The 19,045-nt window shown below is 37.4% G+C and overlaps 1 protein-coding gene across 1 annotated transcript in view; it reads right to left on the bottom strand.

Moving 5' to 3' along the window:
- Window positions 1-19,045, bottom strand: part of LOC307122627 (phospholipid-transporting ATPase ABCA1-like) — a 111,218-nt gene that overhangs the window by 58,018 nt on the left and 34,155 nt on the right. The window contains exons 9-14 of the mRNA XM_079810736.1: window positions 15,140-15,317; window positions 12,763-12,878; window positions 12,524-12,668; window positions 4,186-4,309; window positions 3,971-4,100; window positions 3,431-3,551 (exon numbers count right to left, since the gene is read on the bottom strand). Of these exons, the coding sequence (XP_079666862.1) occupies window positions 3,431-3,551; window positions 3,971-4,100; window positions 4,186-4,309; window positions 12,524-12,668; window positions 12,763-12,878; window positions 15,140-15,317 (814 nt within the window). The remainder of the gene's footprint in view (window positions 1-3,430; window positions 3,552-3,970; window positions 4,101-4,185; window positions 4,310-12,523; window positions 12,669-12,762; window positions 12,879-15,139; window positions 15,318-19,045) is intronic.

Here is a 19,045-nt window from a genome sequence, read left to right as displayed (position 1 = left end):
AAAATAAAAGGCATGTAACAGAAATGACCCCTTTAAAATTGTGTGATTAAAATAATGTTTTGAGTTAAAAAACAACTTAAGCTCTATGAATAGTATCTGTCCATCATCACAGAAAATAATTTCAACTTAAAAATGTATTTTTAAAAGCAAAAATCCACAAATGTTGTTTGATCTGTGCAGTTCATTGTGAAAAGTGTAAAGCAATTTCATTACGCTCTCCCAGAATATTCTTACAGGAAAATTCGCTATGACGACTCTCCTACATTAACACCTGTCCGCTCTCAGCCGCAGACTCATGAAGAGCGGCACATGATTCATGTCACACAAATGGCGTCTCTTGAGTAGAGACAGCTGCTCTCTGCCAGTTTAGCTCAGCGCTGAGAGACATCTGATTACAGAACAGGACAAATCAAACTCTCACTCTTAATCACTGGACACTCCTATGAACATCTGTACACTCACACACCTGGAACCACGGGCCTCTGTCCTGAAATTTACAAAGTCTATCCTTACTTTTTTTTTATTTTTTTTTTTTACTTATTACAGAAATAATTAGGGGGTAACGATACACCAATGCCATGGTTGGGTTCATATCAAGGTTTTGGAGCCATGGTTCGGTTTGGTTCTGTTCTGTTTGCTGTGGGGGCAGGGCACCAGAAATAATAACACTAGATTCACTTTTAACTTAACAACAACAATAATAATTTAACTTATTAACTTTATCTTTATTAACTTTACACACTGGCTTCACGTATTCTTTAGAGCAGTTTGCATACCTGAGTAAACTAAAATGAAATAAATGCCTCCACTGTAGACTAGTCTAGATTAGTAAAAAAAAAAAAAAGTAAATTTATTCCACAAAAATGAATGACCACACACAAATAATGTCCCACTTTAGCCTATTTAAACACTAAAATTTTACGAATATGACTAATACTGCTGAATAAATAGGTCTATAAGGTAAAGCTATTAAATATCAGTTTTTGTAACACAAAGTACCCACCACACTAATTAAAAAATATACAAAATAACAAAGTGAAAATAAAGTGGCATTTTGGGGTTATGGAAACAACAGTAACCATGGTGAATGTTCCCGTCCCCAAAAAACCCCAAATCACTGGACTTAATGACTACAGACCTGTCGCTCTCACGTCTGTGGTCATAAAGGCCCACCTGAAGGACATCACTGGACCCTAGCTGGATCCTCTTCATTTTGCCTACAGAGCAACTTAACTGGGGAAACTCACATCCAGGACTCTCACTACCAGCACTGGCGCCCCCCAGGGGTGTGTTCTCTCCCCGCTGCTCTTCTCCCTGTACACCAATGACTGCACTTCTAAAGAACCCTCTGTGAAGCTCCTGAAATTTGCAGACGACACCACTGTCATCGGCCTCATCCAAAACGGTGATGAGTCTGCTTACAGACTGGAGGTTGAACAGCTGACTGTCTGGTGCAGTTATAACAACCTTGAGCTCAACACGCTCAAAACGGTGGAGATGATAGTGGACTTCAGGAGGAACAGCCCATCTCTCCCCCCACTCATCATCATGAACAGCACTGTGGAAGCAGTGGAGTCATTCAGGTTCCTGGGCACTACCATCTCTCAGGACCTGAAGTGGGACAATCACATTGACACATTGATTGTGAAAAAGGCCCAGCAGAGACTGTACTTCCTTCGTCAGCTGAGGAAGTGAAAACTCCCACAGGAGCTGCTGATTCAGTTCTACTCGGCTGTCATTGAGTCTGTCTTATGCACTTCCATCACTGTCTGGTTTGGTTCAGCTACCAAATCTGACATCAGGAGACTACAACGCACAATCTGGACTGCAGAAAGGATTATTGGTGCCCCCCTGCCAACCCTCCAGGACCTGTACTCTTCCAGAGTGAGGAAGAGAGCAGGGAAAATCATCACAGACTCCACTCACCCTGGACACCTCCTGTTTGAACTGTTACCATCAGAACGGCAACTTCGATCACTGGCCACTAGAACATCTAGGCACAGGAACAGTTTCTTCCCACAGGCCATTTCCCTCTTGAACAGTTAAAATACACCGTGTTCAAATTGTATTGCAAAACACTTTTGCTGATATTGAGGTGGGATATGGGTAGGGTTAGGGACAGGTGTGGTGGTATGGGTAAGTTTAAGGGTAGGGTTAGGTGTAAGGGAAGGGTCAACTGTGTAATTACAAATGTACTACATTACAGATGTAATTACATGCAGGTATTTTTTAAAATGTAAGTACAATGTAAAAACATGTATGTACACAATAAGTGCATTGTATCAAATGATTAGTTAAAATGTTAGTACATAGTAGTTAAGGCCACCTAATATAAAGTGGGTCCCTTAAGTGTAATGTATGTAAGTACGAAACTACAATGTAATTTTTTCAGACACTTAATTGCATGTTGTAATTAAATGAAACATAATTATAATTCAGATTTATTAAATGCAATTAGCTGAACTTTAGAGTGTTTTGACCCAGTTAATTAGGAGTTTAGTACATCTTTATATGAAATTTCATAATTACCTCTATTTACAGGCTTTGAATTATGGTGTGGTGTACTGTCGAATGTATTGACAAGCAATTATGCTAAACAAAATTTTACTTTAATGTAATTTCTATTGAAACTTCTATATTCCGTCAGCAGGGTTATTCTGGTCAGTACCGTTTTTTCCCCCTTGATCATTTAATAAACCAAAAAGGCTCAAAACAAACACCAGATTTTGTGCTTACACTTTTAAACATGATATAGAAGTTTGCCGGTATTATACTGACAGCTGGTATCCACAACTGTCCACAACGATGGCACTTTACAAAGTATGAAGTTGGTAATTCATCTTCCCAGAATGAATGGAATGCAACACTAGCCTAGAAATCTAGAAGCACCCTAGCGGCAGCAAATCTAATTTGCAGCCAGGTTAGTCTAGCAACTCTCCGTTGGCATGCGAGCTGGAAAAACCAAACTCTGGTCAGGCCAATCACATTGTGTATAGAGTCGGTGGGCGGACTTAACATAACGACGGCAGAGTTGCGGCGGTTCCGTGTGCTACTTGTAAACAAAGAAGCTGGCGAACAGCGGTCTTTCGAATTGGCTTTGGCCGCGACTCTGGAAGACCTGGAGTTAAGCTTTTCTTTGAGAAAAGAACAAAGAACGGCACTGAAGTCATTCATAAGAAAGCAAAATGTGTTCGGTGTTTTGCCGACCGGATACAGCGAAAGTTTAATCTATCAACTAGCTCCGCTTCACCTTCTTCTTTGCTCTGGTTGGTTGTAGCGATGTCCTATTACGTGCAGAGGGAATTTGAAAGACAACTGTTTATCCCGCCTCTCGGATTGAGCCCTGCCAATGGTGAGTTCCCAGACCCAACATCTTGATGTGGGTCTGGCTTGTCAGGCTAATGCAACGCTGCAACGGAACAGGAAATACCTTAGTGAGGTCACATATTCGGAGCAGGTCATTCTGAGCTCCGCCCTTGTACACACGTTCACGTTCACGAGCCACATCTTCATCCTCTTCCCCTGATGATGTAGGCAGTGACTTTATCGACCTGTGTGTAAAGATGCATGTATTTCACCCTAGAGCAGACAATATGATCATGTGTGTGTATATATTAGAGCTGCACGATTAATTGTTAAAAGATCACAATCTCGATCCAAACACTTAATTTTTCCAGTGTTCTTGTTACACATCTTACATGTACTGACTATAGTAACAACAGTAAATGATGCATAATTGCAAGCAATTAACCCTAAACTAAACCCTAACCGCATTATATAGTATACGTTAATATATTTGTATAATTACACTGTAACAAAGGCACCATAAAATAAAGTGTAATCGAGACTTCTTTCAAAAACATTAGAAAATTGTAATTATTCCAAACTTTTGACCAGTATTTGTAGGTGCCAACAGATTTCTCTTTAGATGTGAGATTTTTAAACATGTGAAGAAGTATGTGTTTCTTACTTTGGTTTGCAGAAGAACTTGTACTGTATGAGGAGGGTCACGGCGAACATAACTGCCCCCTGAATGGACATGGCAAACAGATTCTTGCCCACTAAGTTCCAGTTGAGAGGATTTTCAAAGCGGTCTTCACCTGAAATCAGAGAACTCGCTAACTGTACCACAAATACCAGCTTTCAACACTGAACTACATGCTTCCACATGCGTTGATATCTTACCCAGGTTTTTGTAGATGTTGGCCATTGCCTGGTTTCTGGCCATGTCCATCAGGCCTCTTCCCAAACAGAAATGAGGAAACACCAGCAGAGCCTGTTTCACTATGTCATTGATGCGAGTTATATTCTGGACATAGAGACAGATGAGACAGTAAGGCAATGTTAGACTGGAAACAGATGGTTCTTCAAAATGAGTGTATTTGCATGCACATTGTTTCACTGATTGATTTTTATATTTTCTGATCTTTTGATTGATAATGACTGATCAATTGCACTTTGCAGAATAATTTGAGTACTTTTATATATAGACTTTATTATATTTATTAACATTTTGAATCAACTTTTATTTTAGTTTTAAGTTATTTTGTTTTTTGTCATTTTTTTCAATTTATTTCTATTTAGCTTTTAAGTTTTTTAAGTTAAATTTTTTATATTTCAGTTTTAGTTTGAGTCTTTTTAGTACTTCAGTTCTAACTTATTTAAGTTTTTCATTTAATATTTATATTTAATTTAATTTTAATTATTAAAAACTATTTTTAATAGTCTTAGTTTTAGTTAACAATAACACAGACACTTTGTTGGGAAAAGAGCAACATGAATATTCTGTGTGATTAAGAAGTGATTAAATGATGACTATATTCCTATATCCTATTAACTATATTCCATTAAATGTTGTTTTTTGTATAAGGTCATAAATGTTTGAAGCCAAACCCAATCGACATACCTATATTTTGCTTTGCATTTTAATTAATGAGTCTGAATGTGAAAAATATGTCAAAAGAACATTAATTTTATAATTCTATTATAGGCTATATTATATATATTTGAACTGAATACAAATGCCATTGTCATAACAAAAAAATACCCAAGACTAACAAATGATGCTCAATACTTCCGAAATGTTCCGTAATGTACAATGTAATGTCAACAAGTAACGACATTATTTTTTGGTCACACCACAGACGAGTTATTAAGACCATAAAAAAAACATAACTTTGTCTGTTTCCCACCCATAAAAGTTTCAAAGTGAAGACGTGGCTCATTATAAAGCGTTTTGAGCGTCTCCGTTCACAGAAAACACTTTCCAGGTGCTCTGAGTTTGGATCGCTTATAAAACTCACCGACTTCCTTTTATTTTCACATTTTAATCCATTTTGTGGATGGAATGTTATAGCATTTGACCAGCTTTTTGTAATGAGGAGCGTATTAATTAACTAAAATGAAATAGTCGAGCTATGCCACATATAATATTACTGTATTAAATAAATTGAATACCATTCAATAATACATAATAATAAAGAGGAAAGTGGTAGATAGGAGGAACGATAAAATATCGTTCTGATGATAGTCTCCAGCAGTGTGCGATTCATCAAACACACTCTCACACAGCTTTCTTGCCAACTACTGTCCGAGCCTCATGATCATACATCATCACATACACCAGAGACGGTGAAATCGCACAGGATTTACACTGACCCATATTCTCCAAGACACACGTCCGCCATCATACACACACACATGCGTTTAAAGTTCAGCTTTAGAAACACATCTGAGTGCCTTTATTCTGCTCCATTCAGTTGCATTTCATTCATGAACAAACTGGGGCATCTAGTCACTGGATTCACCAATTTATGGCATATAATCTTTGAGATACAGCAGTTTCGAGCCGCTAACAGGACTAAACAGCACATTTTATTGATGTTTTTTCGAGGTTTCATGAAGATGGCTGCACTATTATTTTTAGCTACTTATTAGCACACTTAATATTAATGCTTAGGTCAAATTACTGTTTTAGTCCAATTAAAATTTTACTTTCAAAGAGTACTAAATAATAGTCTGTTTTTGTGAAATCAGACTAACAGCCCTGGATAATTCGATAATGAGATGTTTTAAGTGTTAAAATAACGTAATCTTTGCATTAGCATCCACACCAACAGACAAAAATGTTCTGTTTATTAACATGCCGTTATGTTGTATGCCGTTTTAAATCTTGAGCGCCTTAAAGTCAAACAGACATTAGCACTGTCGTCTCACAGCCAGAAGAACATTTCCAGCCAAAACAAAATCAACAGCTCTGAATAAAAATCATGCATGTCAACTCGAGGTTTTTTAACATTATTTATTTACTGGCTTAATAATTCATTTCTAACAAATAATTAAATGATAAATCCTATTTCTCTATATAGACTATTAAGTACTGAATACAAAAGTTAGAATAATTTTAATAGCTACACAGTTGTAATAAACATTTAAAGTTTGTTTTATTTTCATGAATCAAAACTTTTTTCATCTTTTCTTAATATTTTTGTTAAAGGTCCCATGGCATGGATTTTTTACATTATTTTATAATGTTTACTGAGGTGTACTTATATTGTTAGTATGATGTTTACATCATAAAATGTCATAATTTAGAAATAAAAGGCATTTTTCTATTCTGATATTAGCCCTCTAGCTTGAATGCTCTGTTTCAAGGGGCGTGTCTGCTGCAGGCACGTGCAGAGGGGGGGGGGGGCTTTGGGTGCTCGAGCCCCTGCCCTTTTTCAAAATGAATCAAAAGTGCCCCTCTCAGACAAATATCAAGGATAATATCGTGGTCAATAAAACTAAATAAATGTGATTATAATAACATGACAATGTATACAATAGTAACGAACGGCTCAAAAGTCGGACAATTTCTGTTGAGGCGTTGCCATAACGCTTTGCTATGGGTTGCGTGCGTTTTGATTGACAGCTGATTTTCCACTGCTCAGAAACGGCTCTCGAGCCAAATATGGTCCTTTCAGAGAGTAAGTTTGGTGGGAGTACTGTAAACCAATATTTTTTTTTTCATCCATAATCAGAGCTAATGTGTTGATTTAATTACAAATCTATATATTATTTAAGTATTACACAATTCACCAATGCCCGTTTGTCATATGTTACACCAACCAATCGTGATCTGGCAAAGCAAGTTCAAATTCCATTGGGCGATGTAAAGTGGAGCGGTAATTTTCTGTTCTTATTCATAAATCGGTTGAAAATTACATGTACAGACTAACTAACGTTTGTGGAACGATTTCCTGTGGTTTGTGTCATATTTTAAATTCCATCACTAACTAAATGGATTTTAACTGACAACAAACAAATCCCTGCACAAAACCACAGCAGCAAAAGTAGCATTGATGGTAAGTAGTGTTAAATTCACTTGTATTTATGTATATTGATACACCGTTTACTATTTCATGAAACTATCAAAGTTAACAAAACCCAAGTGCCGCCGGCACCTACAGGCCTATTATATGAAGTGTAGGCTGGAGAAATGGTGACGTGAAAGGACTTTATTATATTAACTTACCATTTTTGAATATTATGCAGCATTATAAGTCTCTTATGTTCATCAAGCCTGCATTTATTTAATAAAAAACAGCAATATTGTGAAATATTACTAAAATAATGTTTTTTAATTTTAAAATAATTTAAAATATAATTTATTCCTGTGATCACAGCTGGATTTTCAGCATCATTACTCCACTCTTCAGTGTCACATGATCATTCAGAAATCATTCTAATATGAGGATTTAATGTCAATGATGGAAACTGTGATACTCTTTTCAAGATTCTTTGATTAATAAAAAGTTAAAAAGAACATAATGTAATAATATTTCACAATATTAGGATACTGTTTTTTCTGTATTTTTGATTAAATAAATGCAGGCTTGATGAGCATAAGGATATGGATATATATAGAAAGGCGTTTTCACTGAAGTCTCACAGCAGACCAGGGCCGTGCAGAGAGTTCTTCAGGGGCAGGGGCTCAAATGTAAAAAAGGGGCATATATATATATATATATATATATATATATATATATATATATGCCCCTTTTTTACATTTGAGCCCCTGCCCCTGAAGAACTCTCTGCACGGCCCTGGTCTGCTGTGAGACTTCAGTGAAAACGCCCACTGTTGTGATTGGCTGATATCTTTGCATTTGAAATGAGTATTAGATCTTGTGGCGGAGGGGGCGTGGTTTAGCGAAGTCTGCACGCACTGCCAGAGAGAGAGACGGACTGGGCACTTGTAGACCAGAAAGATGGAGAGATGGACAAAGATTGCTGAGAAAAGTTATATTGGGCTGAGTTGTTGAGAGCGCTGTGACCACGAGTTTATTTTATTTGTATCTGAGAGTTATGAATAAGTCCCAGTCACGCCCAACCCGTCTTCTTCCTCCTTATTCTAAGAACTTTGTAACATGTGGAACCCCTCTCGAATACTTTTACTAAGTTTTTTTTACCATTACAGCTGTCAAGCATTATTTTTAGATCTTTTCCTATCACATGAAAGGCTGCAGTGATGAGCATTGAGTAAACAGGCAGTCTGTTGATCGTGTGACTGCAGTGATCTCGTCATTGCAACGCTATTTCTCTCACGAAAAGCTTTCACCACAACTAACAGCAAACACGACATCGATATGAATACAGTAAGAGCCTCGTTGTGCAGCATAACAGCGTCATTCATTATAACGGCATTTTGGGCAAGTGTGCAGATACACTCGCGATGTGTGATTCACAGCTCCGAACATTATAAAGAGAGTGTTCTTTGATCGCTAATCTAGCATCTAATCCCAATTTAAATAACAGATTTGTTTCGCTCTACTAAGAGAAATGATGTGAAGTTGATAATTTAGTCACTGGCTTGATTCACGGATGCATAAACGATTTAGAAAGAAAGTCTGTGTGAACTTGAATAATTAGCTACACATCAGAAATCACTGATCACAGATCAGGCATTAATGAACACTGTTACTCACTGTTTGTGGCGGTGTTGTCGAATCCATACACTGTAAAACCTAACAGTTGTATGTACTAAAAAAAATGAGTTCATTGCACTCTAATATTACAGAATGTTGTGTGGACACAATGAATGAAACAGAACTCAAACTGAATGAGTTCTAGAACATTTCTAGTGCCCAGCATGATAATTGGATAATTATTGTATTGTTAAGTGATTAAATAAGTGATAATTGCGTATTGGTGGTGACACCTGATGATGGTAATGAGCAGAATCACTGAAGGAAAGAGAAACACAAGAACTACAACTGACTTCAACACTTTTGTGTTATTATTTTTTTGTATTATTCATAATAGAATCTATGTGATTCTTTAGCACACGATCCAGGATGGTTGTGGTAATCAAACAATATGCAGGATTTAAATGAATAAAATTAATGCACAAAAGGTTTTAATGTACAACAATACTCGGACACACACAGACATCAAGAATCGGAGTATGAATTTCAAAAATGGTCACAATCAAAAAAAAAAAATTCTGATAAACAGATCAACTTTGAACATAAAACAAGCTACAAAAACATCACAACAAACACAGCAAAAGTAAAAGCAAATAGTAAGAATCAAAGAAAATTAGTCACAATTCAGATGCATAATTTATTCATGCCGCAATGCATGCTGGGACCCATGAGGGAGTTTTGATCGGTGGTACCCAGCATGCACTGCAGCATGAAGCTTTTCATTGATTGTCACCATTGTTGAGATTCATACTCAGATTCTTGATGTCGTGTGTTTTTGAGTAATGCCATAGATTAAAACCTTTTGAAAACTACATGATTTTAAAATCTTGCATATTATTCAATTACCACAACAGTGCTGGATCTTGTACTGTTGAATGTAGCCACCATTATGAATAATACAAATATTAACAACACAATACCACTATAACCAGAGCATAAGACTCTGAGTGAGATCAGTGACTTAAGCCACAACATGATGATTATACCAACCATCATTGTATAGCCAACATCACATTTTCTCTTGGCATTCCTTTCCATAACGAATGTGCTTTCTAATCACACAGTTAAAGCAGCCAGCGAAAAAACTAATGTTAAAGATTTAAGGGTCAAGAGCCCAACTAAAGCAAACACTCATCTCCATCATGGTAAACAGAAATGACAGAAATAAAGTCAGTCTGGTTAGTAATGTGTGAATCTGGTAGTGTTGTTTGTGGAGTTGTTTAATCCTCCTCTGCTGAGATCTTCAGAGATTTAATGTCTTATTTTATATTCTGTTATTTCGTCTAAAGCTGTGGCTTAAGTCAGTTGTAATTCTTGTGTTTCTCTTTCCTTCTGTGATTCTGTTCATTATCATCAGGTGTTCATCAATAATTCTCAATCATCACTTAATTAATCACTTAATTTCTTGATTGCAATGAGTGTCTTATTTTAGTGAACTCAATTGAAATAAGTTCTAAAAATTAAAAGAATACGGTATTAAAAGAATTACGGTAATCAGTGTCCTCAAATTTAATGAGTTAGCTTAACTTACTAGATTTGACTTTGAGTGTGCTATTGTGAGCTAGCAGTAACTGCAAGCACTCTGAGTTCATTTAAAGGTTGTAATTTCAGTATTTTTACTCAATATAGGGAAGTTTCAGCTATATCAAGTATTTGAATGCAGTGTAAAGTTTAATTGTATATTAAGAAATATCCTTTTTTAGTGGACTTGATTAAAATAAGTGCAGAGTACTCATAACTATTGTTTTTTATAAACCTAAATGGTTTGAGGTAATCGGTGTCCTCAAATGAAATGAGTTAGCTGAACTTGTTGGGTTTTACAGTGTATCGTAAAAGCCTGTGCTGACATTGCGAGTATAATAAACAATCCATTTTCTCCAAATTCTCTGGGCAGGCAAAGCAGAGGAAGGGGAAGTAACCTTTCCCCGTATGACTACATACAGGGAAGATTACAGATCGGCTTGTCTGAGCTGTCATTTTCTCAAAGGAAGAGCAGGACACCCAGAACTCAGTTTACACCTATCAAAATTTCTAGCCACTTGGGGACCATATACAGGCTAGGGAAACTCATATTAATGTTAAAAAACCTCATAAAATAAAATTTTCATGCCATGGGACCTTTAAAAATGTTTTTGTCTTTTTCTTAATATTTTTGTTAACAATAATCTTGGCCTAAACAAGCACACACACTCAAATAATAACCTCAATAAAACTCCATTATTTTGAATCTCAGGGATGCAGATGGACATATAGAAGCAGTTGTGATCAGACTGAATGTGAGTGTTAAACAGACTTTCATTACTGAAGATGCACTTTAACTCTTTATCGAGCGTAAGCATCCCTCAGAGAGAGAGACTTGTTAAAGTTTAAATGGACTGCCTGTCAATAATGTCAAATCAGCTTCAGCAAAGTCTCTCTGTGGAACTTTATTAGAAATAAAACATCAGCTCAGGGCAGAGAGGATTGTGGGTAGAGAGACAGAGAATTAAGAATTAAAGACATTAGTCCCTCTCCAAAACCAAACCATCATCTCTCTCTTTTAGTTTTAAAGGTGATGTTAGCTGTCTTTATACATTTTTCAAGACATTCTAAATAACTCAAAAAGTCAGTATTATTTTTTCAATTTCCGACTTGGAAAAGTGCAAATGAATGCAAGGCCCGTTCACACGATAACTATAAATATAACGGTAACACTTTACAATAAGGTTTCACTAGTTAACATTAGTTAATGTATTAACTAACATGGAATAACCATGAGCAGTACATTTATTTAGTTAATGTGTTTGTTCATCTTTGTTAACGTTAGTTAATAAAAATACAGCTGTATTAACATTACAGGGACCCACTTTATATTAGGTGGCCTTAACTACAATGTACTAACATTTTAATTAATAATTTGGTACAATGCACTTATTATGTACATACATGTTTTTACATTGTACTTATATTTTAAAAATTACCTGCATGTAATTACATCTGTAATTAATTTTTGTAGTTACATTTATAATTACAGTGTTGACACTTCCCTTACACCTTAACCTACCCTTAAACTTACCCATACCACCACACCTGTCCCTAACTTTACCCATATCCCACCTCAATATCAGCAAAAATGTTTTGCAATACAATATGAACACAATAAGTACATTGAACTTATTTTTTTATTTAAGTACATAGTAGTTAAGGCCACCTAATATAAAGTTCATAGTTTGTTCATGTTAGTTCACATTGCATTATCAAAGCCATTCCGTGACTCAAAAACCATAGTATAATCTGAACCGTAAGCACCCCTAGTTATCAATATAGATATTGTTCTTGGTGTGAACAGATTCTAAGCATCAGGGTGGGCTGAAAGAAAGCTTTGCACTTTGTACGCCACAGCTGTTAAGAATGACACACTCTCCAGAAGAACTAATATACCCATCATGCTCATACCTTATATATGCCTCAAGAAGAAACTGTCAAATTGTCAGTAAAGAAATAAATCGAAATAACAGACACAATGTCTGTTTTCCACTGCAGGTTTTCAGTAAATTGTGTGTGCTGGAGTCTCACCGGGTCATCAAAGAGCTCCATGATGAATGTGGCTACGCTGCCGTTGATGCCGATGAAGAGGTTGATGCAGGTTAGAACCACATACGCTGTGCTGGGAACACTGAACAGGAAGGAGGCGGGATACATCATCGGAGTGATGGACCACCTGTGAGACAAAAACACACAATGCAAACACTCACAATCACACTCAAACTCTAGGTGAAAAAAAAACTAACAAAACAACCACCACACACACTCACCCGTACAGCACCAGCAGCAGTATGAGCGCAGGCAGGTTGGGTGGAGAGACGTAGGATTTTTGTTGGAAACACAGGAAGATGATGATGACGATGATACACGGAACGACATAATTACACTGAAACACACATCCAAAAACAACACAGAATCAAACTTAATACTTAAAGACACCTGAGAACAATATGTTTATTTTAACTTTTAAATATGAATTAATCTATTATCAAAACACACTTTTGTGTTTGCGGAACAATGCGCATTTCAGAGTGAAACATGGCGCTGTGTTCATTTACACACAAGCAGCTTATGATTAGATTTTTTTCCGTATTTGCAATAAATGCTGCTTCACATGAACTCCATGGGCCCTATCTTGCACCCAGCGCAATTGACTTTGTACACCGACGCATGTGTCATTCCTATTTTGCACCCGCGCAAAGCGTGCTTTTCCCTCCACAGAAGCACTTCGCTAAACTAGTGAATGAACTTGCGCTACCTGGGTGTTCCGGCGCAAACAATCCCTGGTGCTATTTTGCTGTTCCATTAAACAATTGCGCAACTGACCAGAAAAAACCTAGTCTAAAGTCAGTGGCGCGGTGCGCGTTGTTCATTATGCTATTTTAAGGGCGCATGCTTGACCATAATGTATAGCGTGCACAACGCGCATACACTTTGCTCATGTAATCTACACAGATGCAACAGTTATTTTTGCAAATCATAAATTGTTACACTAAAAAATATTAACACATGAGATGACGGAAATCATTGTGGTGTGCCACGAAGATGTGAAAAAATAGGCATAAATCTAGCTTACAAATTATTCAGGCTAATTGTAGTCTAATAATTAAGGAGACCTGTTTGCCCAATAGTGGCAACTTCTGGCAAGACATATATGTATATAAGGACATCTAACAAATTGGTTTGTCCGCCAAGAACCAGGAAAAAAAATCGGTGAGGGTGGACGCAGCGATGTCCTCTGCTGGCGTCAGGTCCTGAGTAGAGGCAGATCCACCTCCCGTTACACGGCGTGCCCGATTGATGCTGGCAAGCTTGGACTTTCCTCGTCTTCTGATGTCATTGTAGCGCTTGCGGCACTGGTGCGACGTCCTGGGGATGCCAGCTGATGAAACAATTGTGGCTATTTCATCCCACGCCTGTTTAACCGACGTTATTTTGGGTGGGTTTCTCCCATCCCCATACAACACAACTTCTCTGTCTTTCACTGCTCTTACAAGCACATCAGTCTCCTCGGCTGTGAACCGCTCCTGGCGTGCGCCTGGTAAATACGCCATAATAATAGCAATCCATAATGGAACTTGCGCACCTGCTTTTACAGGGAATGTTGGATGACGCTCTGATTGGTTTATTCACGTTACGCCCAAACCACACCTATGAATAATGAAGCTACTTCAGACCAACCCATTTTAGATTTGCGCCGGGCGCAAGAGCCATTTATCCCGCCGGGAAAATAGCAACAGCGCCGAGACCCGCCCACAAAGTTACTTGCGCTTCGCGCTTTGACACTTGCGTTTCAGATCGTTAAAATAGGGCCCCATATCTGCAAGTGCTATGAGTTTGTGTCACTTATAACATGCATATGAAAATGCAACATGCTAAATATTTAACCAGATTTCAATGAGAAGAGTTTATAAACCTGCTGCCATCACAAACTTGTGATTTATCGTTAAAATACATGCTCAATTGTTTAATATTAAAAAAATGAAGACATAAATATAAGTATTGTACTTTTACAACCAATATTACTTTCCAAGATAATTTTTTTTTTATTTCACAGTGAAATAGTCTTATACTAATATTTCTCATTTTGTTTAATATTTTATTTTATAAAACTAATGCCAATAATATCTTTGTTTATCTTACTTTAAATTGCAATCTCAAGAGTGCAACTACACATTTGTGGGTTCCGTACACAGCAAAATATTTTATGGAACATCATTATGTAGCATTTCTTTATTTATGTAGCTCTCGCAGTTTAAAAAAATAATAAGATAACATGAACAAACAAATGTGTAGCTTTTATAGATTATAAATCTTACTGTGTTTTTGGTTTCCGTGTGTTATAGGGTAAAAATATTTTTTGTTACATATGTTGAAAACCTCTTTTTATCTCCCTTGACACTAATTGATTTATTAGCACTTTATTAGTGAAGGTGAATTCATCTCTCTCCACTGAGAATGTAACATATGACATAGACCAATGGAGGCTGTGAACAGTATTCAGCGGTAAATTGATCGAGTTTTAATAGAGTTTTAATTAGCTATCTCAGCTCCTCTTTTTAGTTCTCGTGCACCCTTCACTTTCCATTAATCTAAGCAGAAGGAACATTAGAGGCACAGCAAAGACAAAGAGTGTTCCACATGTACCATGTCCCAGGCGAAGTTGGCCAGCCAGTAGATGGTAGGATTCACGCCGCTCACAAACTGCAAATGTTTGGCTTTACTGACACGCTCCTGGATGAGGAAGAGGACGAAGCTGGCGGGGATGAAGGACATGGCGAAGATCACGCAAATCGACACCACCACATCCGTAGAGCTCGTGGCCCTATAAGAAAAGAAAACATGACGTTAGATTATGAATACGGTGAATTTACACATGCACATTTAAATTTGCATTATTCGAGCCTAAAACACATCACCATAGTTTCCATTGAAATGCCAATCAGATGATCTCAGTCAAGATCATATTTTAAGAGATTTCTTTTGTCTTATTTTTTAGTTTTTTTTCATGGGATGCATGTTTTATTTCCAAAATACAGTTATATTTTTGGGCACAATATTGCCGATAAAGAACATTATGCATGCAAATAAACAACATTCTCCACTGGTGCAACTACTCATTTATGGGTTCAGTATGAAACAAAATTTGGCAAAGCATTTTATGGCACATCATTACATAGCATTTCTTTATTTATATGGCCCTTACAGTTTTAAAATAATTATAAGATAAACATGAATAAACAAATGCATACTTTTGCACTATTATAGCGCCATTGCAATGCCATTCAGAGGATCAGGATACCATTTTTGAATTGTTTGGTCAAATTCAATTTAAAATATACAAAATTATAAAAACTGGAAATAAAATAAAAGCTAAAACTTAAACTGAAATAAAAATAAATAAAACCTAAATAGTAGTATTAAACAAACAAAAACGAATAAAAATGACATAAATTATATATTACGGTGACGCATTGCTGCCACATACATATTTTTAATCACGAGATATGTCGTTAAAATATTTTTTTTCTCGTTAAAACAACATATATTTTATCCTAATAAGGACATGTGTTGTATAGTGATGAGTACAAAATATGCCCATGCCCATATATCCACATTAGAGAATTTATATAGCCTATGTGCCTTATATGAACTATCTGATATGAACTTATACAGTTCATATCAGATAGCCATAATCTAAATCAAAATTTCACAAACTTTTGGGGCCTTGGACCACTCATGATCAGCCTCAATATGTATGTGACAGCAATGCGCCACTGTAATATATATATAGTGGTTGACTGATATAAGGCTGAAATACTGGCCGACATTTGGCTTTTTTTTATCATCTGCATCAGCCGATAGGCCGATAAGTGTCATGAGTATGACTTTTATTTTGACAGATATTGTCTTTGTTTAACAGTTCTGTCTTATAATAGAAAGGCAAACTCTCTAATGTTTTATTCATTCATGTTGGCATTCATTTCAAAATATTTTTTTTCTAATCTTTTTGATACATTTTCAAATAATTTATTTCCAATTATTTTAGTAAATATAAATATCACAAATAAATAAAATGCAGTACTTATTATGCTTGTGTTATTTACTACTGTTAAATTAAACAGTCTGATATCATGTATAGCAGCTTTATTTTAGCCAAAACTGCTTTTTACCAGGTTACATTTCTGGGAAAATAACCAACAAATCCCAAACCAACACAATATTTAGACAAACATGTTTAAAAACAGATGCTGGTCTTGTAGCATCGGATTAATAGTTATGGGGTTTTAAATTGAGATACTATGTGGGTTTCGGAGAAAGGTTGCTACTTGGTATTCAGTGTGTCGAAATTTACTTTGAATAAAACTTTAACAAACTCTGACTACACAACATCTACCTCACGCAGGGCATTCTGGGAAATCATTTAATGGTTCCTAATTTTTTTTGACACCCTGCTGTTTATGCCTAATAGATTAAATCTCTTGCTCTCTCTTCACTGAAGTTCAGGTGAGACTTGATGCTGAACACACAATCTCTCACACAGTGAAAGTGATTGAGTTTCAGGACTGCATTATTCATTATTAGAGGGAACTGACGACCTCATTATAGACAGGAAGATGGTCATTTAACCTTAACACATAACACTCACACACACGCATGAATCCACAGCACTCAACCACCCACCCAACCCACCCACTCACCTCACTCACTCACTCACTCACTCACTCACTCACTCACTCACTCACTCACTCACTCACTCACTCACTCACTCACTCACTCACTCACTCACTCACTCACTCACTCACTCACTCACTCACTCACTCACTCACTCACTCACTCACTCACCCAACCCAACTCACTCACTCACCCACCCACCCACCCACTCACTCACTCACCCACCCACCCACCCACTCACTCAATCACCCACCTACCCACCCACTCACTCAATCACCCACCCACCCACCCACCCACCCACTCACTCACTCACTCACTCACTCACCCACCCACCCACCCACCCACCCACTCACTCACCCACCCACTCACTCACCCACCCACTCACTCACTCACTCAATCACCCACCCACCCACCCACCCACTCACTCACTCACTCACTCACTCGCCCCCATCTACTCACCTACTCACTCACTCACTCACTCACTCACTCACTCACTCACTCACTCACTCACCAACCCAACCCACCCACCCACCCACTCACTCACTCACTCACTCACTCACTCACCCACCCACCCACCCACCCACTCAATCACCCACCCACCCACCCACCCACCCTCACTCACTCACTCACTCACTCACTCACTCACTCACTCACTCACTCACTCACTCACTCACTCACTCACTCACTCACTCACTCACTCACTCACTCAATCACCCACCCACCCACCCACCCACCCACACACACACACACACACACACACACACACACACACACACACACACACACACACACACACACACACACACACACACACACACACACACACACACACACACACACACACACACACACACACACACACACACACACACACACACACACACACACACACACACACACACACACACACACACACAGTGAATGCATCCATGTTTTGCAAGGTTTTCATCAAAGTGAGCAGTAAGTGTTCTTTAATTCACGAAGGCTGCATTTATATTGTTTAATATAAAAACAAATATTTATATTTTATCAATCGGCACCGATAGCAGATTGGTGGAACAATCGGTTATTGGCAAAAATCCACACCAATAGTTTTTCCGAGTTACGTCCGTTGCTGGAGTGGTTGAGACGGATGCGCTTTTATTACACAGTACGAGAGCGTTGAGAAATGGTCTGCCGGCATTATAAAGCACGAGAGCGGCCTCTAGAAGCCAAATAAAAACTGTCACTGTGTTTACATTCACACGTGAGGCTGCTCGCTGCACGGAAAGCACATTCTGCACGGAGAGCGCTGACACATCAGATGCGTGTTTAAAACACGACAGCGAATCAGTATGAATACAGAGCACTACAGTACTTGTTGCCAAATAATTATAAAGTAATTCATTTCTTGACTAGATACTGCATTAACAGGTAAAGAACAGCAGTGTGTATGTTTGTCAACGAGGCTGAGATGACGCTAACATTAGCTGTGCCTCAAGCAGTTAAAACAATGTGATTACAAGCAAGTCCGACCCAAATGTTGCATAGTGATGTGAGAAAGCAAACTGTATCATCATGCTGCCGACAGAAATATAAACAAAGCAGAAACGCATTCGTTTTTTTATTAGATCATCTCTTTCTAAAAAAGCAGACTGTTTGGATGTATATGAAATGGTAACACTACAATAAGATCCCATTTGTAACATTAAGGTTAATGAATGCTGTGGAAGTATTGTTCATTGTTAGTATGTTCATTTCAACATTAAATTGAGTTTGAATTTGTATCTGTTAACCTTGGTTAATGCACTATGAACTTACATGAATGATCAAGGTACAATTGTATTGCTCATATTTATACAAGCTGTAAAAATGAATGCATAATGCATATAGTTCATG

Source organism: Gobio gobio (genome assembly GCF_949357685.1).
Source record: "Gobio gobio genome assembly, chromosome: 2".
Taxonomy (NCBI): domain Eukaryota; kingdom Metazoa; phylum Chordata; class Actinopteri; order Cypriniformes; family Gobionidae; genus Gobio; species Gobio gobio.
This window is presented reverse-complemented; position numbering and strand designations above follow the sequence as displayed.